This window comes from Silurus meridionalis, chromosome 21, assembly GCF_014805685.1.
Source record: "Silurus meridionalis isolate SWU-2019-XX chromosome 21, ASM1480568v1, whole genome shotgun sequence".
In the NCBI taxonomy this organism is placed as follows: Eukaryota; Metazoa; Chordata; class Actinopteri; order Siluriformes; family Siluridae; genus Silurus; species Silurus meridionalis.
Genome location: NC_060904.1, coordinates 447,089 through 464,588, shown reverse-complemented (window position 1 = coordinate 464,588; position 17,500 = coordinate 447,089). Strand labels below are relative to the sequence as shown.

Below are 17,500 nucleotides of genomic sequence, written 5' to 3'. Positions count from 1 at the left end.
GAACAAAATCCCAAAGTAGTGTAAACTCCTAAAGCCTACAGTTACAGCTTTCTCTCTGATAGTAAGTTCTGGCACTGGAGACTCCTTCCATAAACATTACATAAACATCTCCTTACAAAAAACTTCGCTAGATCAACAATCACACTGCTCTTGATACCTGTTTGAGAAGATTTTATCACGAGCATTAATATAACGCCATGCTCCTGTTCTAGAGATGTGATGAACATAACGTGTGTGTTATATTGAGAGAAATGAGAATTTGGGACGTTTACACACTCACGCACTGGTGTACAACTCCTGGTTTTTAGGTTTATAAAAAGTTGATTGGTTTGAGTAACTGAATGATTTCTTTGTTGCAGCACAACACAAGCCTGAAGAAATTGAGAATGACAGGAAATAAGATTCAGAAGAAAGGCGCTCTGCACTTCGCCAGCATGCTGCAAATCAACAGCACGTTAGAAGATCTGGATGTTTCAGACTGTGACCTGGTAACGTGCAGAACCTCGGCTCTGTTATGCCCCAGAACAAAACACTTACGCAGTCATGAATGTGACCGATGCCAGATATAAATAAATACTCTGAATATTCACATGTATGACGATTTGAAAGCCTATTGTGTCTGCTGTGAGTAGAGCTGATGATTTACACAGAACAGGAGTAGAGGCTGATATTAATCTTTTACTGGTGACAATCATCTTTGTTTATATTTTGTTTGACGCTTCAGGACACACAGAGTCTGATCACATTTGCGATCGCACTCTCAAACAGCAGCAGCCTGGTCTCCATCAACGTCAGTCGTCCCCTCCTCTTCAGCCTGCAGGTACCACATTCACACTGGGTGTAGATTCAGATCACATGACTCAGACACCAGGTCACACATCTGATGAGTTAAGATTCAGGGATCTCTTTGTAAAGTGATGTTAGCGCCTGGAAAATGAGTAGTGAAATGTTGTTTCTAAAGTGTAAAGACGTCAGTCACCACTGGGGTGCGTTGTGGGAGTCATATACTGTATAGACTACATTTAAAGAGTCCAGGCAGAAAAGTGCAGTGTATGAGGACAGGTGCTGAAGTTTTTATGTATTTGAGGTGATTAAGTGCAGTTTGTGGTGAATGTGACAGGAGGAGACGACATGCCACATGGCACGCATGCTCAAGGTCAATCACAGTCTGAGGGAGCTTCACATGGGTAAACACAACATGACCGACTCCGGGGTTCAGAGACTGTGTGAGGCGTTAATATCCAATCACAGCCTGCATTACCTGGACCTGCGCTGGTAAACACACACACACACACACACACACACACACACACACACAGTATTTGTGCTCTGCTTTGTGAGCTATAAGAATATTTGAGTGATTACTCATTGACTTTTTCTTCCAGCCACACCTATTTACACAAAGCCCCGCCCACTGAGACACTGAGACAAGTAGCATTTTCATTTTCAAATTATTTTTCCTCCTACAGCAACAAAATAACGCGAGACGGTGCGAGACATCTGGCTGGACTCCTGAGACAAAACGGCACGCTGCAGATTCTGGACCTGTCTTTCAATCGGATCGAGAACGAAGGCACTGTATGTCTGAGTGAAGCCATCGCGATGAAACACACCAAACTCAGCACGTCAGTATCACTTCCTGACTCGAGCTCTAACAGAGTTGCGTCTTTAGAAGTTTCATACATTTTTATTCACATTGCCTTCCTCCATCAGTCTCTCCATCCAGAGTAACAACGTGTCCACCGTCGGCCTGCTGTCCCTCAGCCAAGCGATCACTGCAAATCCTCACCTCACACACGTTTACATCTGGGGGAACAGACTGGAGGAGCCGGTGTGTGTGGTGAGATCATTACTGCTGCTCTTCTACACACTAAATATCCTCTTATACAATCCACATCAATCAGTCAAACCTGGTCACCTGATCACTTTTAACCATTTTTATTATTATATTGTTCTGACGTTCAAGTCTGGAAGAGAATCTTGTGTAAACGTTACAGTCCATGAATATTCATAAATATGCTAAGTTGGACACACCTCCCATCACATTAGTCCTGATTTTATTTTAAACTCAGCTAAAAGCTTAGCATCGCCATGGCAACCACTGCCTACCACTTCCTTTTCATCCCAAACTTTACCCAAGTTCTCACACACACACACACAGGGTCAGATAGAGAAAATGATAGTTAGATAGGAATTATTTTTTATACATGACGTTGCCCTGTTAAAAATAAGCACAGTGTTTCTTCTCCTCGTCTCTCACTAAGGCTTTCTCTCAGCTCATCTCCTCGAACCGTGTGTCTGCGCAGAACACAGACGTGACTCCATACACAGTGGACGGACATGTTCACCTGGCCCAGGTGTCCAACGGGTTACAGCTCCATTATTACTGAACCCCAAGCTACAGTCAGGATGGAGGCACTGGGAGTAACACCGCTCTGACTCTAAACAAACCCCACCAGCTCAAACTCCAGCCCTACTGATCTCAAACACACCCCACCAGCTCAAACTCCAGCCCTACTGATCTCAAACACACCCCACCAGCTCAAACTCATCCCCCCCCCCTACTGATCTCAAACACACCCCACCAGCTCAAACTCATCCCCCTACTGATCTCAAACACACCCCACCAGCTCAAACTCATCCCCCTACTGATCTCAAACACACCCCCAGCTCACACTCCAGCCCTACTGATCTCAAACACACCCCACCAGCTCAAACTCCAGCCCTACTGATCTCAAACACACCCCACCAGCTCAAACTCATCCCCCTACTGATCTCAAACACACCCCCAGCTCACACTCCAGCCCTACTGATCTCAAACACACCCCACCAGCTCAAACTCCAGCCCTACTGATCTCAAACACACCCCACCAGCTCAAACTCACCCCCTACTGATCTCAAACACACCCCACCAGCTCAAACTCACCCCCTACTGATCTCAAACACACCCCCAGCTCACACTCCAGCCCTACTGATCTCAAACACACCCCACCAGCTCAAACTCCAGCCCTACTGATCTCAAACACACCCCACCAGCTCAAACTCATCCCCCTACTGATCTCAAACACACCCCACCAGCTCAAACTCATCCCCCTACTGATCTCAAACACACCCCACCAGCTCAAACTCATCCCCTCATCCCCCTACTGATCTCAAACACACCCCACCAGCTCACGCTCCAGCCCTACTGATCTCAAACACACCCCACCAGCTCAAACTCACCCCCTACTGATCTCAAACACACCCCCAGCTCACACTCCAGCCCTACTGATCTCAAACACACCCCACCAGCTCAAACTCCAGCCCTACTGATCTCAAACACACCCCACCAGCTCAAACTCATCCCCCTACTGATCTCAAACACACCCCCAGCTCACACTCCAGCCCTACTGATCTCAAACACACCCCACCAGCTCAAACTCCAGCCCTACTGATCTCAAACACACCCCACCAGCTCAAACTCACCCCCTACTGATCTCAAACACACCCCACCAGCTCAAACTCACCCCCTACTGATCTCAAACACACCCCCAGCTCACACTCCAGCCCTACTGATCTCAAACACACCCCACCAGCTCAAACTCCAGCCCTACTGATCTCAAACACACCCCACCAGCTCAAACTCATCCCCCTACTGATCTCAAACACACCCCACCAGCTCAAACTCATCCCCCTACTGATCTCAAACACACCCCACCAGCTCAAACTCATCCCCTCATCCCCCTACTGATCTCAAACACACCCCACCAGCTCACGCTCCAGCCCTACTGATCTCAAACACACCCCACCAGCTCAAACTCACCCCCTACTGATCTCAAACACACACCCCCAGCTCACGCTCCAGCCCTACTGATCTCAAACACACCCCACCAGCTCAAACTCCAGCTCTACTGATCTCAAACACACCCCACCAGCTCAAACTCCAGCCCTACTGATCTCAAACACACCCTGAGGTGGGCTTTAATCAGGAAACCCGCCCACTTTGAGCTTAAACAGTTCCTTCAATAATAAACACTGTGTACTGATTGTGTTACTGTTAAACCACAAAGCTGATGATTTCCTACAGCAGCACATCCCCAAGAGTTTTATTTCTTCTATACCACAGAAATTTCCAAAACATTTATTTTTCTATCTACTAGAATTGTGAGGTTGCTATAAACACTCGTTCTCTCGCCGTCTCTCCTCATTCTCTCGTAAATCAGTATATAAATCACGGAAGTAAAAACGTACAGAAAGTTACAGCTTTACTTATGACTGCTACAAACATCTTCAGCATATCATCAGTTCCACAGAAATATTAGTTATTGATTTGGTTAATTATTAATATTACATTATAAAGATGATTAATGATTCACTTTTCTATGAAATAACTGATACTATAGAACATTAGTGCCATCAGTCCACATGGCGTCAGTTTAACCTGCAATGTTCTGCATGTTCACGTCATCACTCTCCAGGACCACGTTCCTCTTCTTCAGGCTTTTCTCCAGTTTCTGTCTCTCTTCAGAGCCGAGAGTCCAGCGCTGCACAGACAGATGCTGGAGAGACTCCAGCCGAGGAAGAGCGTCCATCAGAGCCCATACCCACGCAGACGCAGACAGACAGGCGCCAGGACGTAGACTGATATCCAGCTCCTGCAGCTGCTTCAGTCCTCCTGCTTCTCTGAAGAGCGAGGCCCAGCCTGCGTCTCCCACATGGCCGTTATACGAAACATCTAAAAGCTTCAGATTCGACAAAACTCCACGTTTACACGCCGATTCTGTAAAACACACACACACAAAGCCACAAGAGCAGCATTACAAACTGTCCACTAGAGGGCAGGTCAGAGTTGAAACAGCACTACAGGTTTCCACGGCAACATGTGGACCTGGGTTAGGATTTCATGTGACTATAATCAACACACGAACACACACGTGTTGAGAAGCCAATACACTATTAAAGCTACACACTGAGCCCAGGGTTAGACGCAGCTTAACACGTACGCAAGTGCAGCAGGTCATCAGCATTCAGGTCACAGCTGCTCAGCTTCAGTTCCTCCAGTTTACACTCCACCTGAAGATGCTCCACAAACTGCTGCAGGTTTCCACCAACACTTTTATTCCACGACACACCGAGATTCCGCAGCTGTGAAAGTGCCGGCAGGACGGCAGCTATACACACACACACACACAAAAGAAACCATTTATTAATGTGGAAAAAAGGCTTTTCAAACAATCCGGATTTATTTAGGTCATTTCATGTTTTTAATATTTTTTTAATAAATCATTTATTATAATTAATAAAGATAAAGAATGTTCTATTTTTCTACTATTCAAGTCCATTTGATCATTTCTACAGAAATGTGACTCCACACTAACAGTGTGTATGAAGAAGCCTCCAAAACCTACAAGTCCGAGTTCTTCTGCCTTTAGAACGATTTCCAAAATCTGATCAATTCATCTGTAAGTTATAAAAATCACATTCCATTTCACTCGTATTTAACTTCTCACTCGAGTCATCGCATCTCACAGAAACACACAAACGCAATTCCCTCACCACCTGGTGACAGAGGATTCGGAATAATTTAATATCCGGATGCTTCTTACATTCACATTACATTATTGCAACTTTAAACTTTTCAGTCTTTCAGCCGTAACTGATAAAAGTTTATATCTAAAAATAAGCTCAGTGATTCTCCTACTTAAAGCGTGACAGGCCTCCGGACTCAGACTGCAGCCACTCAGCTGAAGCGTCGTAATCGTGGCTCCATGAAGAACGGGGAAGAGAGACTGGAGCAGGGGGCCAATACTTTTGTTGAAAGACAGATCAAGTTCAGAGAGTTCAGTCAGCCTGGGAAAAACCTGGACTGAAAAATAACGACAGTTTTACACCACCACAGGTTTAAATATAAAGATATTTCAGAAAGGGTTCTTTATAAACGCTACACTGCAGCAGTGTAAGAGGAATAAAACACAGGGTGTAACAGAACATCAGTTGTACTGAAACACACACAGAGTTTATTGTTGAGACTCGGGTCGTGTTTCTCACCCAGTGTCTGAACGTCCTCTGCCGTGAGGCAGCACCTGTGCAGATCCAAACATCTCAGGTGTGTGAGGAGGGACAGACCAGACACCATCGCACTGAAACCACCACCACACTCTTTATTACACGACACGTCCAGATGCTCCAAACCCATGAGGAATTTCATTTTCTCTCCTATGAGTGATGAACAGAGCAGATCAGTTCCAACACGCTGCACATTTTCTGTTCACGTTCACGAAAACAAAAACCTGAACTGAAAAGTCAATAATAAACCGATTAGAAACAGAATTTTTTTTTTATTTAGATTTTACATAAAATAATAATCATCAACAGTGAACACTGGTGTCCAGGTACCCCGGGTTCTACAAGAAGCTCTTTCGTTTCTTCACTTTCCTGTTGTTTTAAACTGTTTACCCCAAAAGAACCCAAAGATCAGTTTCACTCTTATTTAGACTCGACTACAAGAACCGACTTTACTCAATTCATCTATTTTATTAATCTATACTTGATGAGAAACTCAGTCATACCCAGGATCACGAGACTTTCCTGATTCAGTCCACACCTGCTCATCCTCAGACTCTTCAGCTGCGGCGTGGAGCTCAGAGACGAGCTGATGTTCTCCAACGCTCTCATCTGCAGCTTGTTACTGGACAAATCTAAAGCCTCCAGACACGGCAGGAGTAAAAGTGCCCTTGCTGAGAAAAAGAGCAACAATATTTTCAGAAGGACATCAAGGTCCAGTGTATTGGTGATGTTCTCCTCAGTAGGACCAGGTTGGTTCTCACCCAATGCCACACTGTCTGTCTCCGAGAGCTGGCAGTCGAGTAAATAAAGCTCCCTCAGAGAGCTGGTGAAGTGGAGATGTTCGGTTAGATGATGAAGATTTCCTTCCCCGATCCCAGAGTTCCAGGACAAATCCAACGTCTCCAACCCCGGTACAAAATCCAGAGCTTCTCCTGAAACAACACTGCTAATAAACATGACGTGTAGAAACAAGAGAACCGAGTTCAGATCATGTAGTTGTGAAAAAGTCATAGATGATCATCTGCCATTTTAATCAACATTTCTGTAGAAGTGATTAAAGGTGAAAGAGTGCCTACTAAAGGCCGACTCAGGCATTACAGCTCATCTCACATACAAGCTCTTATTATTTTTATAACCAGAGCTATAACCGACGAGCGATGAGCATTTCTCTCACCCAAAGCTCGGAGATCCTGAGCCGTGAGTCTGCAGCCGCTCAGCTTCATGACCTTCAGCTTGCCAACATGCTGCATGTGGACACTCAGGGCTTCCAGAGAGCCTCCTAGCAGGTCATTCCAGGAGAGATCCATCACCTCCAGCTGGGTCAGGAATGGCAGCAAAGTTCCTGATGGAGGATCAAACCACAGAGTAACACAAGGAGGAAACATGCATTGGCTGCAGTCTGGCTGAAATCAGAGTCTGATCTCTCACCAAGCTCTGTGATGTCCGATGCCGTGAGATCGCAGTGGCTCAGACTCAGATTCCGGCTGTCTGGAGTTTTGCCGAGCTTCTGGACGAACTGCTGGACGGCACTCCATCCCACCACAGAGGAGATCTCGGCGTTGTCGCTGCTCTCTGAGGAATGTGATGGTGTTAGTTTTGGTGTTCATGAGAACGTTTGTGCTTCAGCAGAGTGTACAGGCGAGAGAGCTGAACAGACTAAAGCGCCGCTGCATCAAATCAGAATACACCACTATCAGCTCGGCATTGTGGGGGATTAATTATATACACAGCAACAAGTCTAGAAGAAATTTAATCCAAAAACAAATCGAATATCGAAATCACATGTTTATCTGGTGGCTTCTGAATTGAAATGGTGATCTATGAATAGAAGGTGTGAGATGTGGACCTGCTCTGTCTCTCTCCTCACCGCCTTCCGTCTCTCTCGCCTCGGGAATCCCTTCATTCTTCACGTTGTTGCTCTCAGACGGACGGAACACGTGGCCCAGGGATGCTTTCTTTTTTGCAGTGTAAGTGGTTTTTCGCCGGAACTGATTAATGATCAGATCCAGTGGAGATCTTCTCTGAGATGTCTCACGCCCTTTCTGCTGCTCTGCTGAGAGGAACACAATGTTCAACACCTCAAACACAGGTGAGGGTGAGGGGGGGTGAGAGAGGAAAAGGGGTGAGGGGGTAAAGGTGAGGGTGCGTGTGTGGGGGTAAAGGTGAGTGGGTGGGGGTGAGGTGAGTGGGGTAAAGGTGAGTGGGTGAGGGTGTGGGGGGTAAAGGTGAGGGTGTGGGGGGTGAGGGTGTACGGGAGAAAGGTTACCTGAGGTCATGGCTTGAGGAAAATCTGCACGCTGTGAAAAAATAAACACCAATAATCATTAACATACAAATAAAACCTCTTTTATACACAACTTCCCGCACAATCATCTGTTTGTAATCGAAAACAACTCGCAGTTTTCTTTTATTTATCTGATTATAAACCTGATGAGAAGCGGATTTCCGGTTAGTGGCGTCATCAGATCTCGCACGTGACCTGAGCGATTTATTATAAATAAAACTTTATTACCGGATGAGATTAAAGTCACTCACCGAGCACGAGGCTGAACTCTGCCCCGGGGTGGAGGTGGAGGTCCGGGGTGAAGGTCCGGGGCAGCAGAGCCTGAATTCAGCTGAAGTTCTGCTGGAACCGGAACTCAGGTGGCTGCTGTGAGTCACGTGATCACACACGCCGCAGCATCACGCGCTCAGGTGTAAAAACACCAACAATAAACTTTTCCTTCTGAGATCATTTTACACCTTCAGCATCATCAGAGAGGAGAAGATCCTCCATACACTCCTACACTCAATATAATATTATTTATAATTCATCTTTAATGAAAATAGACAAATGTTTAATCTTCAAAAAATGATCAAAAATCATCCAATGAATCTGCTATATTTATACACATGAACACAAAGTGCGCGCGTGCACGTGTGTGTGTGTGTGTGTGTGTGTTTTTATCTCTAAATTAATATTTACAGTATGAAAGTTTTTAATGAAAGATAAAATAATAAATAACCAGAGAAATACAAATAAATGTTCCTGTATTAATACATGCTACAAATATTCATTTATTAAAAATATAACTAAATAAACAAAAACACAAAATTCATCATTAATAATTAAAAAAGTTGTGGTTGTTTTATTTATATATTTTATTAAATCAGACAGACAGACAGACAGACAGACAGACAGACAGACAGACAGACAGACAGATAGATAGATAGATAGATAGATAGATAGATAGATAGATAGATATGGAAAAATGACCAGAATGAAAAATCAGTTAAATATAGTATAATTTTTTATTGTTAATCTCAAAGATAAATTAGAATATAATCAATTCTAACATATAAAAGAGTGAGAGAGTCACGAAGAAAAGATCAGCAGACATGACAGTGAAGAAATAAAAGAGAAAATAAAGAAAAACTCTGCTGTGTTTTAGGGGAAATGAATCTGTTCTTTGATGGATTTTTGCACATGCAGAAGCTGGACAAGTCCAGGAGAAAACAGAGCTCACACTTCACCTGGAAAGCAGCAGAGAAACAGCACAGAGGTCATTTAGGAGCTCCATCAGTCCACACTGTGTGAAAACACAGAAACGCTGCTTCTTCTCCGCTCATCTGAGGTAGGAACATCATCAGCTCAGTCCATTAGTGTTTCTGTCCCAGGAAGTCAACGTCCCATCTGATTGTCGTGGAGAGTCGCGGTGCAGAACACAGAGCAGAATCACTTCCACTCGTCCTCTCGCTCTCTCAGCACGCTCCCTTCTTCATTCATTCATTCATTCATTCAGTCATCTATGTATAATAAACCCTGTTCATCTGATAACACACAGGCATCATGTCCTATCATGTGACAATAATAAAGAATAGCTTTTTATATCTTTAATGTTTTAACTTGAATGTGTTATAAATTTTTAAAGCAAACAGAATGATATATTTAGAGAAAGAGAGAGAGAGAGAGAGAGAGAGACTGGAAATAAGAAACTTTTTACAAAACATTTCTATACAGAATTCTTTTTAAAAACATAAACGACGGTGTAAACTCAGTTAATATAATCCAGATATATTTCAGCGCACATGCATACATACAATATCATACATTCAGACTGTGCATACACATGGCTTAAAGGTGCAGTAAGTAAAATTGACTGTAAAATGAAGAGAAGAAGAAACCACTCAGGGATGTGGAATGTCAGATCAGATTCCAATTCCAGAGAATTTAGAAATTCTGAACGGAAACAACGGCACAAAATCTCCTTCTGAAAACAGGATGAAATGAGAAATCTGCGTACCTTTAACTATAAGCGTGTACATTTTTAAATAAATGTTTGCTCACAATAACATCTAGCAATAAAACAATGTAATAAATACTTTCTTTTAATAAACAATAGCACATTTTACAACTTAAAAAATCTGAAATCATCTGTTTTTCTTAGCAGTAGTCAGCGCACAGGATCAACGCTGAGGATTTCACTGTGAGATTCACACACACACACACACACACACACACACACACACACACACACACACACACACACATACACTCGGGGTTCATATACATGCATGGAAATTTGCATACTCAAAAAAAGACATAGAAAAGCTGTTAATGCTCTTTATCCCAAAAATCCTTATATTTTAGTTCGTCTTGTTTTCCTTTGTTTGTTTTCGTTTGTTTGACTTGTTTGACTTGTTTGACCACGTGACATTTTGAAGTGCGTTTCTGATGAACTGTCCGTGTAAAAAGATGAAGTTAAATAAAGTGATAAAGGTGTGGGAGGAAGGAGGGAGGGGGTGTTACGGTGCAGGAGACATCAGGACGTCGCTGGAAGAGTTGGACAGAGGGCTATCGAGAGCCGATGGAGGAACTGACTCCTTCATCTGCTGTCTGAGCTCCGAGATGATCTTCTCCAGCTTTTCACGAGCTTCACGCTCACGCCTCAGCTCCTCCTGCAGCTCCTCACGATCCTCCTCAGCACGGTCCAGCCTCCGACGCAGCTCCAACAACTGCAACATCCACAGTCATTATATAATAACAATAATAACAACCATAAATTATTATTACACTTTAATAACCAGTTAATAAGAAACGTCAGCCAGCAGGGGGCAGTAGTTAGGGGTCAGTAGAGAGGAAACCACAGTGGGGGTTGAGATGAGGAGCTGGAGAGGGAGTGTAGTATTAAGGGGTAGTAGTGGGGTAGTAGTGGGGGTGATACTACACCAACTCAGTTCAACACGGTGGAGCTGCTTAGTTCTAGACTGTGATTGGTCAGAAGCTATAACAGAAGCTCTGGGTGTAGTGCAGGGTGTAAATATTGCCCTGGTTCTGATTCCTTATGGTTCCCATAGTAACTGCTCATTTACAGATTAGGGAATTATGCAACTTTATCAGGGTGTATTTTATTAATTTGTGTTTTTTTAAATCATTAATGGAGATTTTTTTGATCGTTGTTCAGAGGAAACAGAGCTGTTTGGTGAGTGATCATGTTCTCGTGCTGTACCTGTGCAGCATATCGGTTCTCCTGCTGTTCTCGGCACATACAGCTCTGCTGCTGCTGCTCCATACTACACTGAAGCCTCTTCTGCTCCTCCTGATCCACCTCCTTCTTCTGAGTATGCTCCATCTGCAGCTCCGTCTGCACCTCCCCCAGCTCGTCTGCGTCGGCCTTGCGCAGAGCCTGCAGCTCCTGATCCCAGAGGACAAAAAGCAGAGGAGAAGGTCAGGACAAAGTTTGGTGCATTATAGCAGAGAGGAGGAGGTGTGTGTGTGTGTGTGTGTGTGTGTGTGTGTGTGTGTGTGTGTGTGTGTGTCGCAAACATACACATACACACACCCCTACACAATGCAGTGCAGATTTAACCCCTTATGTGCTGTTAATTTAATTACAAAATAGCTACATGAATTAATCTACAAATTTTATTCACATTTCCAGCATCCCAATGTGTGTGTGTGTGTGTGTGTGTGTGTGTGTGTGTGTGTGTGTGTGTGTGTTCATATTTTACACCACCTATTTAAATAAGTTTTTATTTCTTACTTATGATCTCTGATCAAATCGAATGTATTATCCTAAGTGCTAGTCCTGATTGGTTGAGTTAGAGACACGTGACGCAGAGACACGTGACGCACGTGAAGAGTAAGAACCTTTTCCAGCTGCTGCTGTTTGCGTAGCGTGGACTGCAGCTTCTCCTGCTGAGTGTTGTACATCTGAAGCACCTCCACCACCATGCTGTCCTTGTTCTCCTCCAAAGACTTCTCACATGCTGGCGTTTCTATGGAAACCCTGGGCCGCTGGTCTGCGTCCCTGCGCTGTGATTGGCAGTTGGGGCGGCTTGTTTTTTTGCCCCCTGTGAAATCAGAGAACAGCAGCGTTTAAAGAATCTGTGGGGTTTTTTCGCTCTCATGATCATGACAATGAGGAGGTGACGGACCTGTGGACGCTTTGCGCTCGCCTTCCTCTGCTCCTTCACACACTTTCTTCACAGCTTTCAGCATCTCAGCTTTCGGCACATCGTCTTTATCAGTGGCTCGAGAAGAGTCCAGGGCCGTGCCGGAGACAGTCAGTTTATCATGCATGTAAAGATACCAACTGGAGAGAAGAACAGAGTGTTAAACACCACACACACGCACACGCACGCACACACATTGATCTTTCTCTACCGTCTGTTTACACCTTCACCACCCCCCAACACACACACACACACACACACACACAAATCTTTCTCTATCGACTGTCTACACCTTCACCACCCCCCAACACACACACACACCCTGTTTACACCTTCACTGTGTGAGTGTGAGTGAGTGTGTGTGTGTGTGTGTGTGTGTGTGTGAGTGAGTGGGTGAGTGTGTGTGTGTGTGTGTGTGTGTGTGTGTGTGTGTGTGTGTGTGTGTGTGTGTGTGTGTGTGTGTGTGTGTGTGTGTGTGTGTGTGTGTGTGTGTGTGTATGTGTGTGTGTGAGTGTGTGAGTGAGTGTGAGATAAAGATTAAATGGTTGTGTAATAATGTTGTGCACCTTTGCCACATGAGGTCGAGGTGTCTGGGATCCTCTTTTATGTTGGGAATGAGACACGGCTCATATGCATATCCCGGGAACGCCGCTGCTGCTGCCACCTGCAGTACAGAAACAGACATGCGGTTAATGCCGTGGCCTGAGTGTGTGACAGGAAACACAGCAATACAATCAGGTAACATACATTCAACATGTCAGGGCTTTACCTTTCCATCTGATCCACTCTCACACACTTTCTCTTTCCCAGAACACAGATTTAACCCCTCCTCCACTCGGGCAGTCTCCTACAGGACACAGAGAGAGAGGGAGAGGGAGGGAGGGAGAGAGAGAGGGAGGGGGAGAGAGAGGGAGGGAGAGATCATATATCAGTGTGGAGGCAGGATTATAGTTCTGAATGCTTCTTTATGGACCTCTGAGTTCTGGGAGGCCCTGCTGTCTCGCTGTCTGTCTGTCTCACTGTCTGTCTGTCTCACCGTCTGTCTGTCTCACCGTCTGTCTGTCTCACTCTGTGTTCTTCCTCTTTCTTTTGATCCATGGACCATTGAAAAAGCCCCACTTATTTTAGTGTCTGCCTCTCCCTCATTTTGTCTCACTGTATTTTACTATTCCTACACTGTCTCACTCTTTCTCTCCTTTACTCTCATTTTGTATATCTATGGTTCTCTCTTTCTTTCTGTCTACTTCCTTCCCTCTCAATCTAACTGTCTCTGTCAGTCTATTTTTGTCTCTTTTCCTGTATGTCACACTTTTTCTTCTCTCTCTCTCTCTCTCTCTCTCTCTCTCTCTCTCTCTCTCTCTCTCTCTCTTTCTCTCTTGCTATGACTGGCTTCCTAGAGGGTAAACCGTCTCTATAAACTTGCCTTACACAACATTAAAATCCACTAATTTTTTTCCATATACACACACACACACACACACACACACACACACACACACACACACACACACACACAGTAAAACAGAGACACACAGTAAAACAGAGGAAACATTCCTGTGAAGGAAAACAGCTGAGGTTTTGCCTTGAAGACGTTTTATCTCTCGGTCTGATCTCACAGATACTCAGATTATTATCATTCACAGACAATCAGGCCATTTACTTTTTATATCTCACAGCCGTAACAGGTTTGACATGAAGTCATGCATGAGGGCTCCAGACAGCTCTGCAGGAACTTGCCCGTGTCTGGCTCTGTGTGTGTGTGTGTGTGTGTGTGTGTGTGTGTGTGTGTGTGTGTGTGTGTGTGTGTGCGCGTGCGTGTGTGTGTGTGCGAGAGAGTGATACATCACGTGTCCCTCCCTTGGCGGCATGAAGACTCCAGACAATTTACAACATCTGACGCAAGCAGTCCAGTCGTTCAGTGAGCACAAATAAAACCACGGCTGGGGTTTATTACTGACCTCAGACCTGCTCACGACTCAGACATTCATCTGGAAACCGAATCCATCTCACACAAATGTTAATGAAAGATCTGTGTCTCTGTTTCACTTATCTGATCTGATTTTGTCTAAAATGTCGAGACGGTTCAGAAATATGCAACAGGAAGGAGGAAAGAACTCCAGACATGCCGCAATAATGAGCCCAAAGCTCACCTCTAAACCTGTCCTACATATTTATCACATTCCCAATGAACAGATTTATAATAATCACAAACAAAAGGTAAGAAAATGAATCAATACCTTCTGACTAATCACAATTCAGCTGTATATTAGGTGAACACTGATAACTAGTCTCACCTCCGTCAACAATTTTCAATTTATTATGTTTTTATAAATATTTCCTGTGCTGTGTGTAATGAGACAGATCCCTACAGTCGCGACAGCTTTATCTTTCAGAAACAGACAAACAGAGCCGATAGCGTCTCTTATCTCTCACAACATTAATAACTCAGACTAAAATAAACTCGCTCTCTCATGCCTTCTACACCGCGGCCACCGGCCAAGTCCAAAGGTCAGCAGTCTGGTCTTTATCTTTCATTTCACTGAGATTTATCTCTGAGATTTTAGCGATTCTGTAAGAAAAATCACGTTCACCCGTCTCTCAGACGTCTCGTGTGTTGTGTGTCTGTTATGTCTGTTAGGTGTGTTATGTCTTTTCAGAGTTAAGGCTGCTTTTCCCAGAACTCCAGTCGCAGTGTTGTTTAGTCTCCGGATAAGTGTTATATAATGAGTCTGGAATCGACTGCGAGCACTGCAAGCTGATTGGTTGTGAAGGAGGCCGGGGCTGGGGGTCTGTGTTTCTATTGGCTGGAATTGAAGCTGAATGCAGGGGCCGTGATGGGGAAAGCAGCAGGCTGGAGACACATGTGACCATCCTCGTCTCTCCCTCTCTCTCTCTCTCTCTCTCACTCTTTGTATGGGTCTCCAGCTTTTTCCTCGTTTTTCCCTGTCTCTTTTTTCCACTGTCTCTCTCTTTTTCTCGCCCACTCCCCTCCCACTCGCTCTCTGTTTCTCTGCTCTGTTGCCGTGGTTCCTGCTGTTTGTGCAGACTCGGTGAGGAAAGCCAGGCGACCCTGAGTGAAACCGTCAGCGTCCTGCAGCTTCCTGCGGAGAGGGGAAACGCCTGCTCCGGCCCACAGCTCACCTAACACAACTGTTTACTTCAGTGTTAAAATATTTACAGCTCACCACAGGGACATGTTGTCCTCCAACATGTCTCCATCATGCATCTGTTCTAGTATATGATCATTACTCCTGACAGATTTATCCTGCGCCTTACACATCACCTAAATACATCTGGGAAACATTCCGTCGGTTTTGGGGCCATGTGCAGTTTTACACATTATTCTCATAAATAAAATGTAAGTGTTTGTTGTAATTACTGAATAATTTGCTGAACTGCTGCACATAAAGAGCAAAAGAGGAATGAAGTGATTTAAACTCACATTTCTTTCTCCTCACCCCTGTTACTTTATAAATATGTATTAAATATGTATATGTACTATAATAATATCCGAATGCTGAACTTTCCTGAACAAAAAATCCTGAATCAACGAATCTTACCAGACGTGACGTCTTTGTGTCCAGACACATCCCAGTGAACTTCAGTTTCATGGCCTCCAGAAGCTGCTCCAGTTTCCCCTCCTCGGCCGTGCCCTGGTATCGCCGCCCCAGCTGGAGGTAACACGCCCATTTTGCGGAGTCGAAGCCCCAGTGACACGTTCGCTTTTCCGGCTGCCGGTGCGAGTGCATGACGAACCTTTCTGGACAGAAAATCCGTCGACACTGTGAGCACCGGATGCATGAAGCACCCGGAGTGGCATAGAGACGAGGAACGAACAGGCCTTGGCATTTCCCCAAGCACTGATGCTCCACCCAGAATCCTCCAGCTTCCTCTGCCTCTCGCTCCTCTTCCTCAGTGAGCCGATGGTCTTTACGAGGGCCGGTGGGAACGTTGTCGCCTGGGTGGAGCAGGGTGTTGCAGAGCCGCTGGGCATCGGTGAGCGTGATGAGGCCGCAGGACGGAGCGCCGGCAGGAAGGACGCCCAGCACTTTGAGGACGTGCAACTGGGAAGCGTTGCAGCGTGAGCAGTAGACGTAGAGCTGATCGCACACAGAGTTGATCTGCTGCAGGGAGAAGTCTCGCAGCACTGTGTTGAGCACCTGAGGCAAACACAGACGCAGCTCACCACCCACTGAGAAGCAGGAAATGGATTCGCCCTCCAGCGTACACAACACAAGCTCTGTGGAGCTGTCAGGAGGCACCAGTAAGGGCCCGACTGCCACGCTGGCCTGGCTGAGGGACGGAGCCAACTTCTCCTGGCTGTACTGACCAGAAAAAGCAGCAGGGCCTCCTAAAGAACACTGGCTGCTCAGAGTAAACTGGGCCAGAGTGTGTCTCAGAGCCGGGCTCAGGTCCAGAACGCTGTCTCGTCCGTCCTGTCCTTTTGAGATGTGTTGATAGTTTAGAAACTCAGAGTCTTTCTCTATATGCTCAGTCTTTATAACAGGAGTCCTTGATGCTGGTGATGACGATGACGACTCAGGGGCCTTTTTGCATGACAAATTAAGTGCCGCCATTACGCGCTTCTTTATGGGCGCCGCTTCGATCTGCCTATCTCGCATCAGCCTCTTCACGGGTACTCTGAGCAGAGCCTGGTCCTTCTCAGGGTAAGGACGGTTGTTCTGCACCATGGCCATCTTGCCAGGTCTTTGATTGCGATAACAACTGATCTTCAGTAACTCCAGATGGAACAACAGTTACTCAGGGGTGTGTTTTATCATAAAGATGTTATAGAAACATTCTGAAGACTTGTACTTCAACTTCTTGGAAAACTGTAAATAAATGAGGAACAGCAAAAAAACACATCACTTCAAAAGAATACACCTTCTAGGAGCTCACATTACTCTTAACAACAGGGTGCCAACACCTTAGTAAAAACATCACTATACCATCCACAATGTTTTCCAGCATCACAGAAGCGTGTTCAGATGTGCTGCATCACTAATCCATGATTGAGTTC

General features: G+C 45.1%; 3 protein-coding genes across 4 annotated transcripts in view; 1 reads left to right on the top strand and 2 right to left on the bottom strand.

Annotated features, from left to right (window-relative positions):
- The window catches only part of lrrc34 (leucine rich repeat containing 34), an 8,283-nt gene extending 5,630 nt beyond the window's left edge, over positions 1 to 2,653 (top strand). The window contains exons 5-10 of the mRNA XM_046833412.1: positions 360 to 488; positions 725 to 820; positions 1,121 to 1,275; positions 1,470 to 1,625; positions 1,714 to 1,840; positions 2,265 to 2,653. Of these exons, the coding sequence (XP_046689368.1) occupies positions 360 to 488; positions 725 to 820; positions 1,121 to 1,275; positions 1,470 to 1,625; positions 1,714 to 1,840; positions 2,265 to 2,390 (789 nt within the window). The 3' untranslated portion in view covers positions 2,391 to 2,653. The remainder of the gene's footprint in view (positions 1 to 359; positions 489 to 724; positions 821 to 1,120; positions 1,276 to 1,469; positions 1,626 to 1,713; positions 1,841 to 2,264) is intronic.
- On the bottom strand, positions 1,144 to 8,796 carry lrrc31 (leucine rich repeat containing 31). Of its 2 annotated transcripts, XM_046833410.1 has the most exons (12): positions 8,581 to 8,796; positions 8,312 to 8,342; positions 7,892 to 8,098; positions 7,474 to 7,617; positions 7,220 to 7,387; positions 6,807 to 6,977; positions 6,549 to 6,716; positions 6,028 to 6,195; positions 5,681 to 5,845; positions 4,983 to 5,150; positions 4,421 to 4,759; positions 1,144 to 1,272 (listed from the first exon to the last, which is right to left on the bottom strand). In XM_046833410.1, the coding sequence occupies exons 2-12, from the start codon at positions 8,319 to 8,321 to the stop codon at positions 1,235 to 1,237; spliced, it is 1,746 nt and encodes a 581-aa protein (XP_046689366.1). In that variant the 5' UTR covers positions 8,322 to 8,342; positions 8,581 to 8,796; the 3' UTR covers positions 1,144 to 1,234. The 2 variants fall into 2 exon arrangements, with proteins under 2 accessions (XP_046689366.1, XP_046689367.1); XM_046833411.1 differs by lacking the exon at positions 1,144 to 1,272 and having other exon boundaries at positions 4,057 to 4,759; positions 8,581 to 8,792.
- Positions 8,797 to 10,083: 1,287 nt separating this feature from the next.
- Positions 10,084 to 17,500, bottom strand: part of skilb (SKI-like proto-oncogene b) — a 10,081-nt gene continuing 2,664 nt past the window's right edge. The window contains exons 2-8 of the mRNA XM_046833409.1: positions 16,041 to 17,312; positions 13,250 to 13,327; positions 13,047 to 13,144; positions 12,463 to 12,620; positions 12,176 to 12,378; positions 11,535 to 11,720; positions 10,084 to 11,040 (exon numbers count right to left, since the gene is read on the bottom strand). Coding sequence (XP_046689365.1) covers positions 10,831 to 11,040; positions 11,535 to 11,720; positions 12,176 to 12,378; positions 12,463 to 12,620; positions 13,047 to 13,144; positions 13,250 to 13,327; positions 16,041 to 17,177 — 2,070 coding nt within the window. The 5' untranslated portion in view covers positions 17,178 to 17,312 and the 3' untranslated portion in view covers positions 10,084 to 10,830. The remainder of the gene's footprint in view (positions 11,041 to 11,534; positions 11,721 to 12,175; positions 12,379 to 12,462; positions 12,621 to 13,046; positions 13,145 to 13,249; positions 13,328 to 16,040; positions 17,313 to 17,500) is intronic.

What these genes read in the sequence shown, in the direction of transcription:
- lrrc31 (XM_046833410.1), bottom strand. An exon ending in TGAGGAGAGAGACAGAGCAG is followed by an intron (nt 7,618 to 7,891) that starts GTCCACATCTCA and finishes CACATTCCTCAG; the next exon opens with AGAGCAGCGACAACGCCGAG. An exon ending in ATCGGACATCACAGAGCTTG is followed by an intron (nt 7,388 to 7,473) that starts GTGAGAGATCAG and finishes ATCCTCCATCAG; the next exon opens with GAACTTTGCTGCCATTCCTG.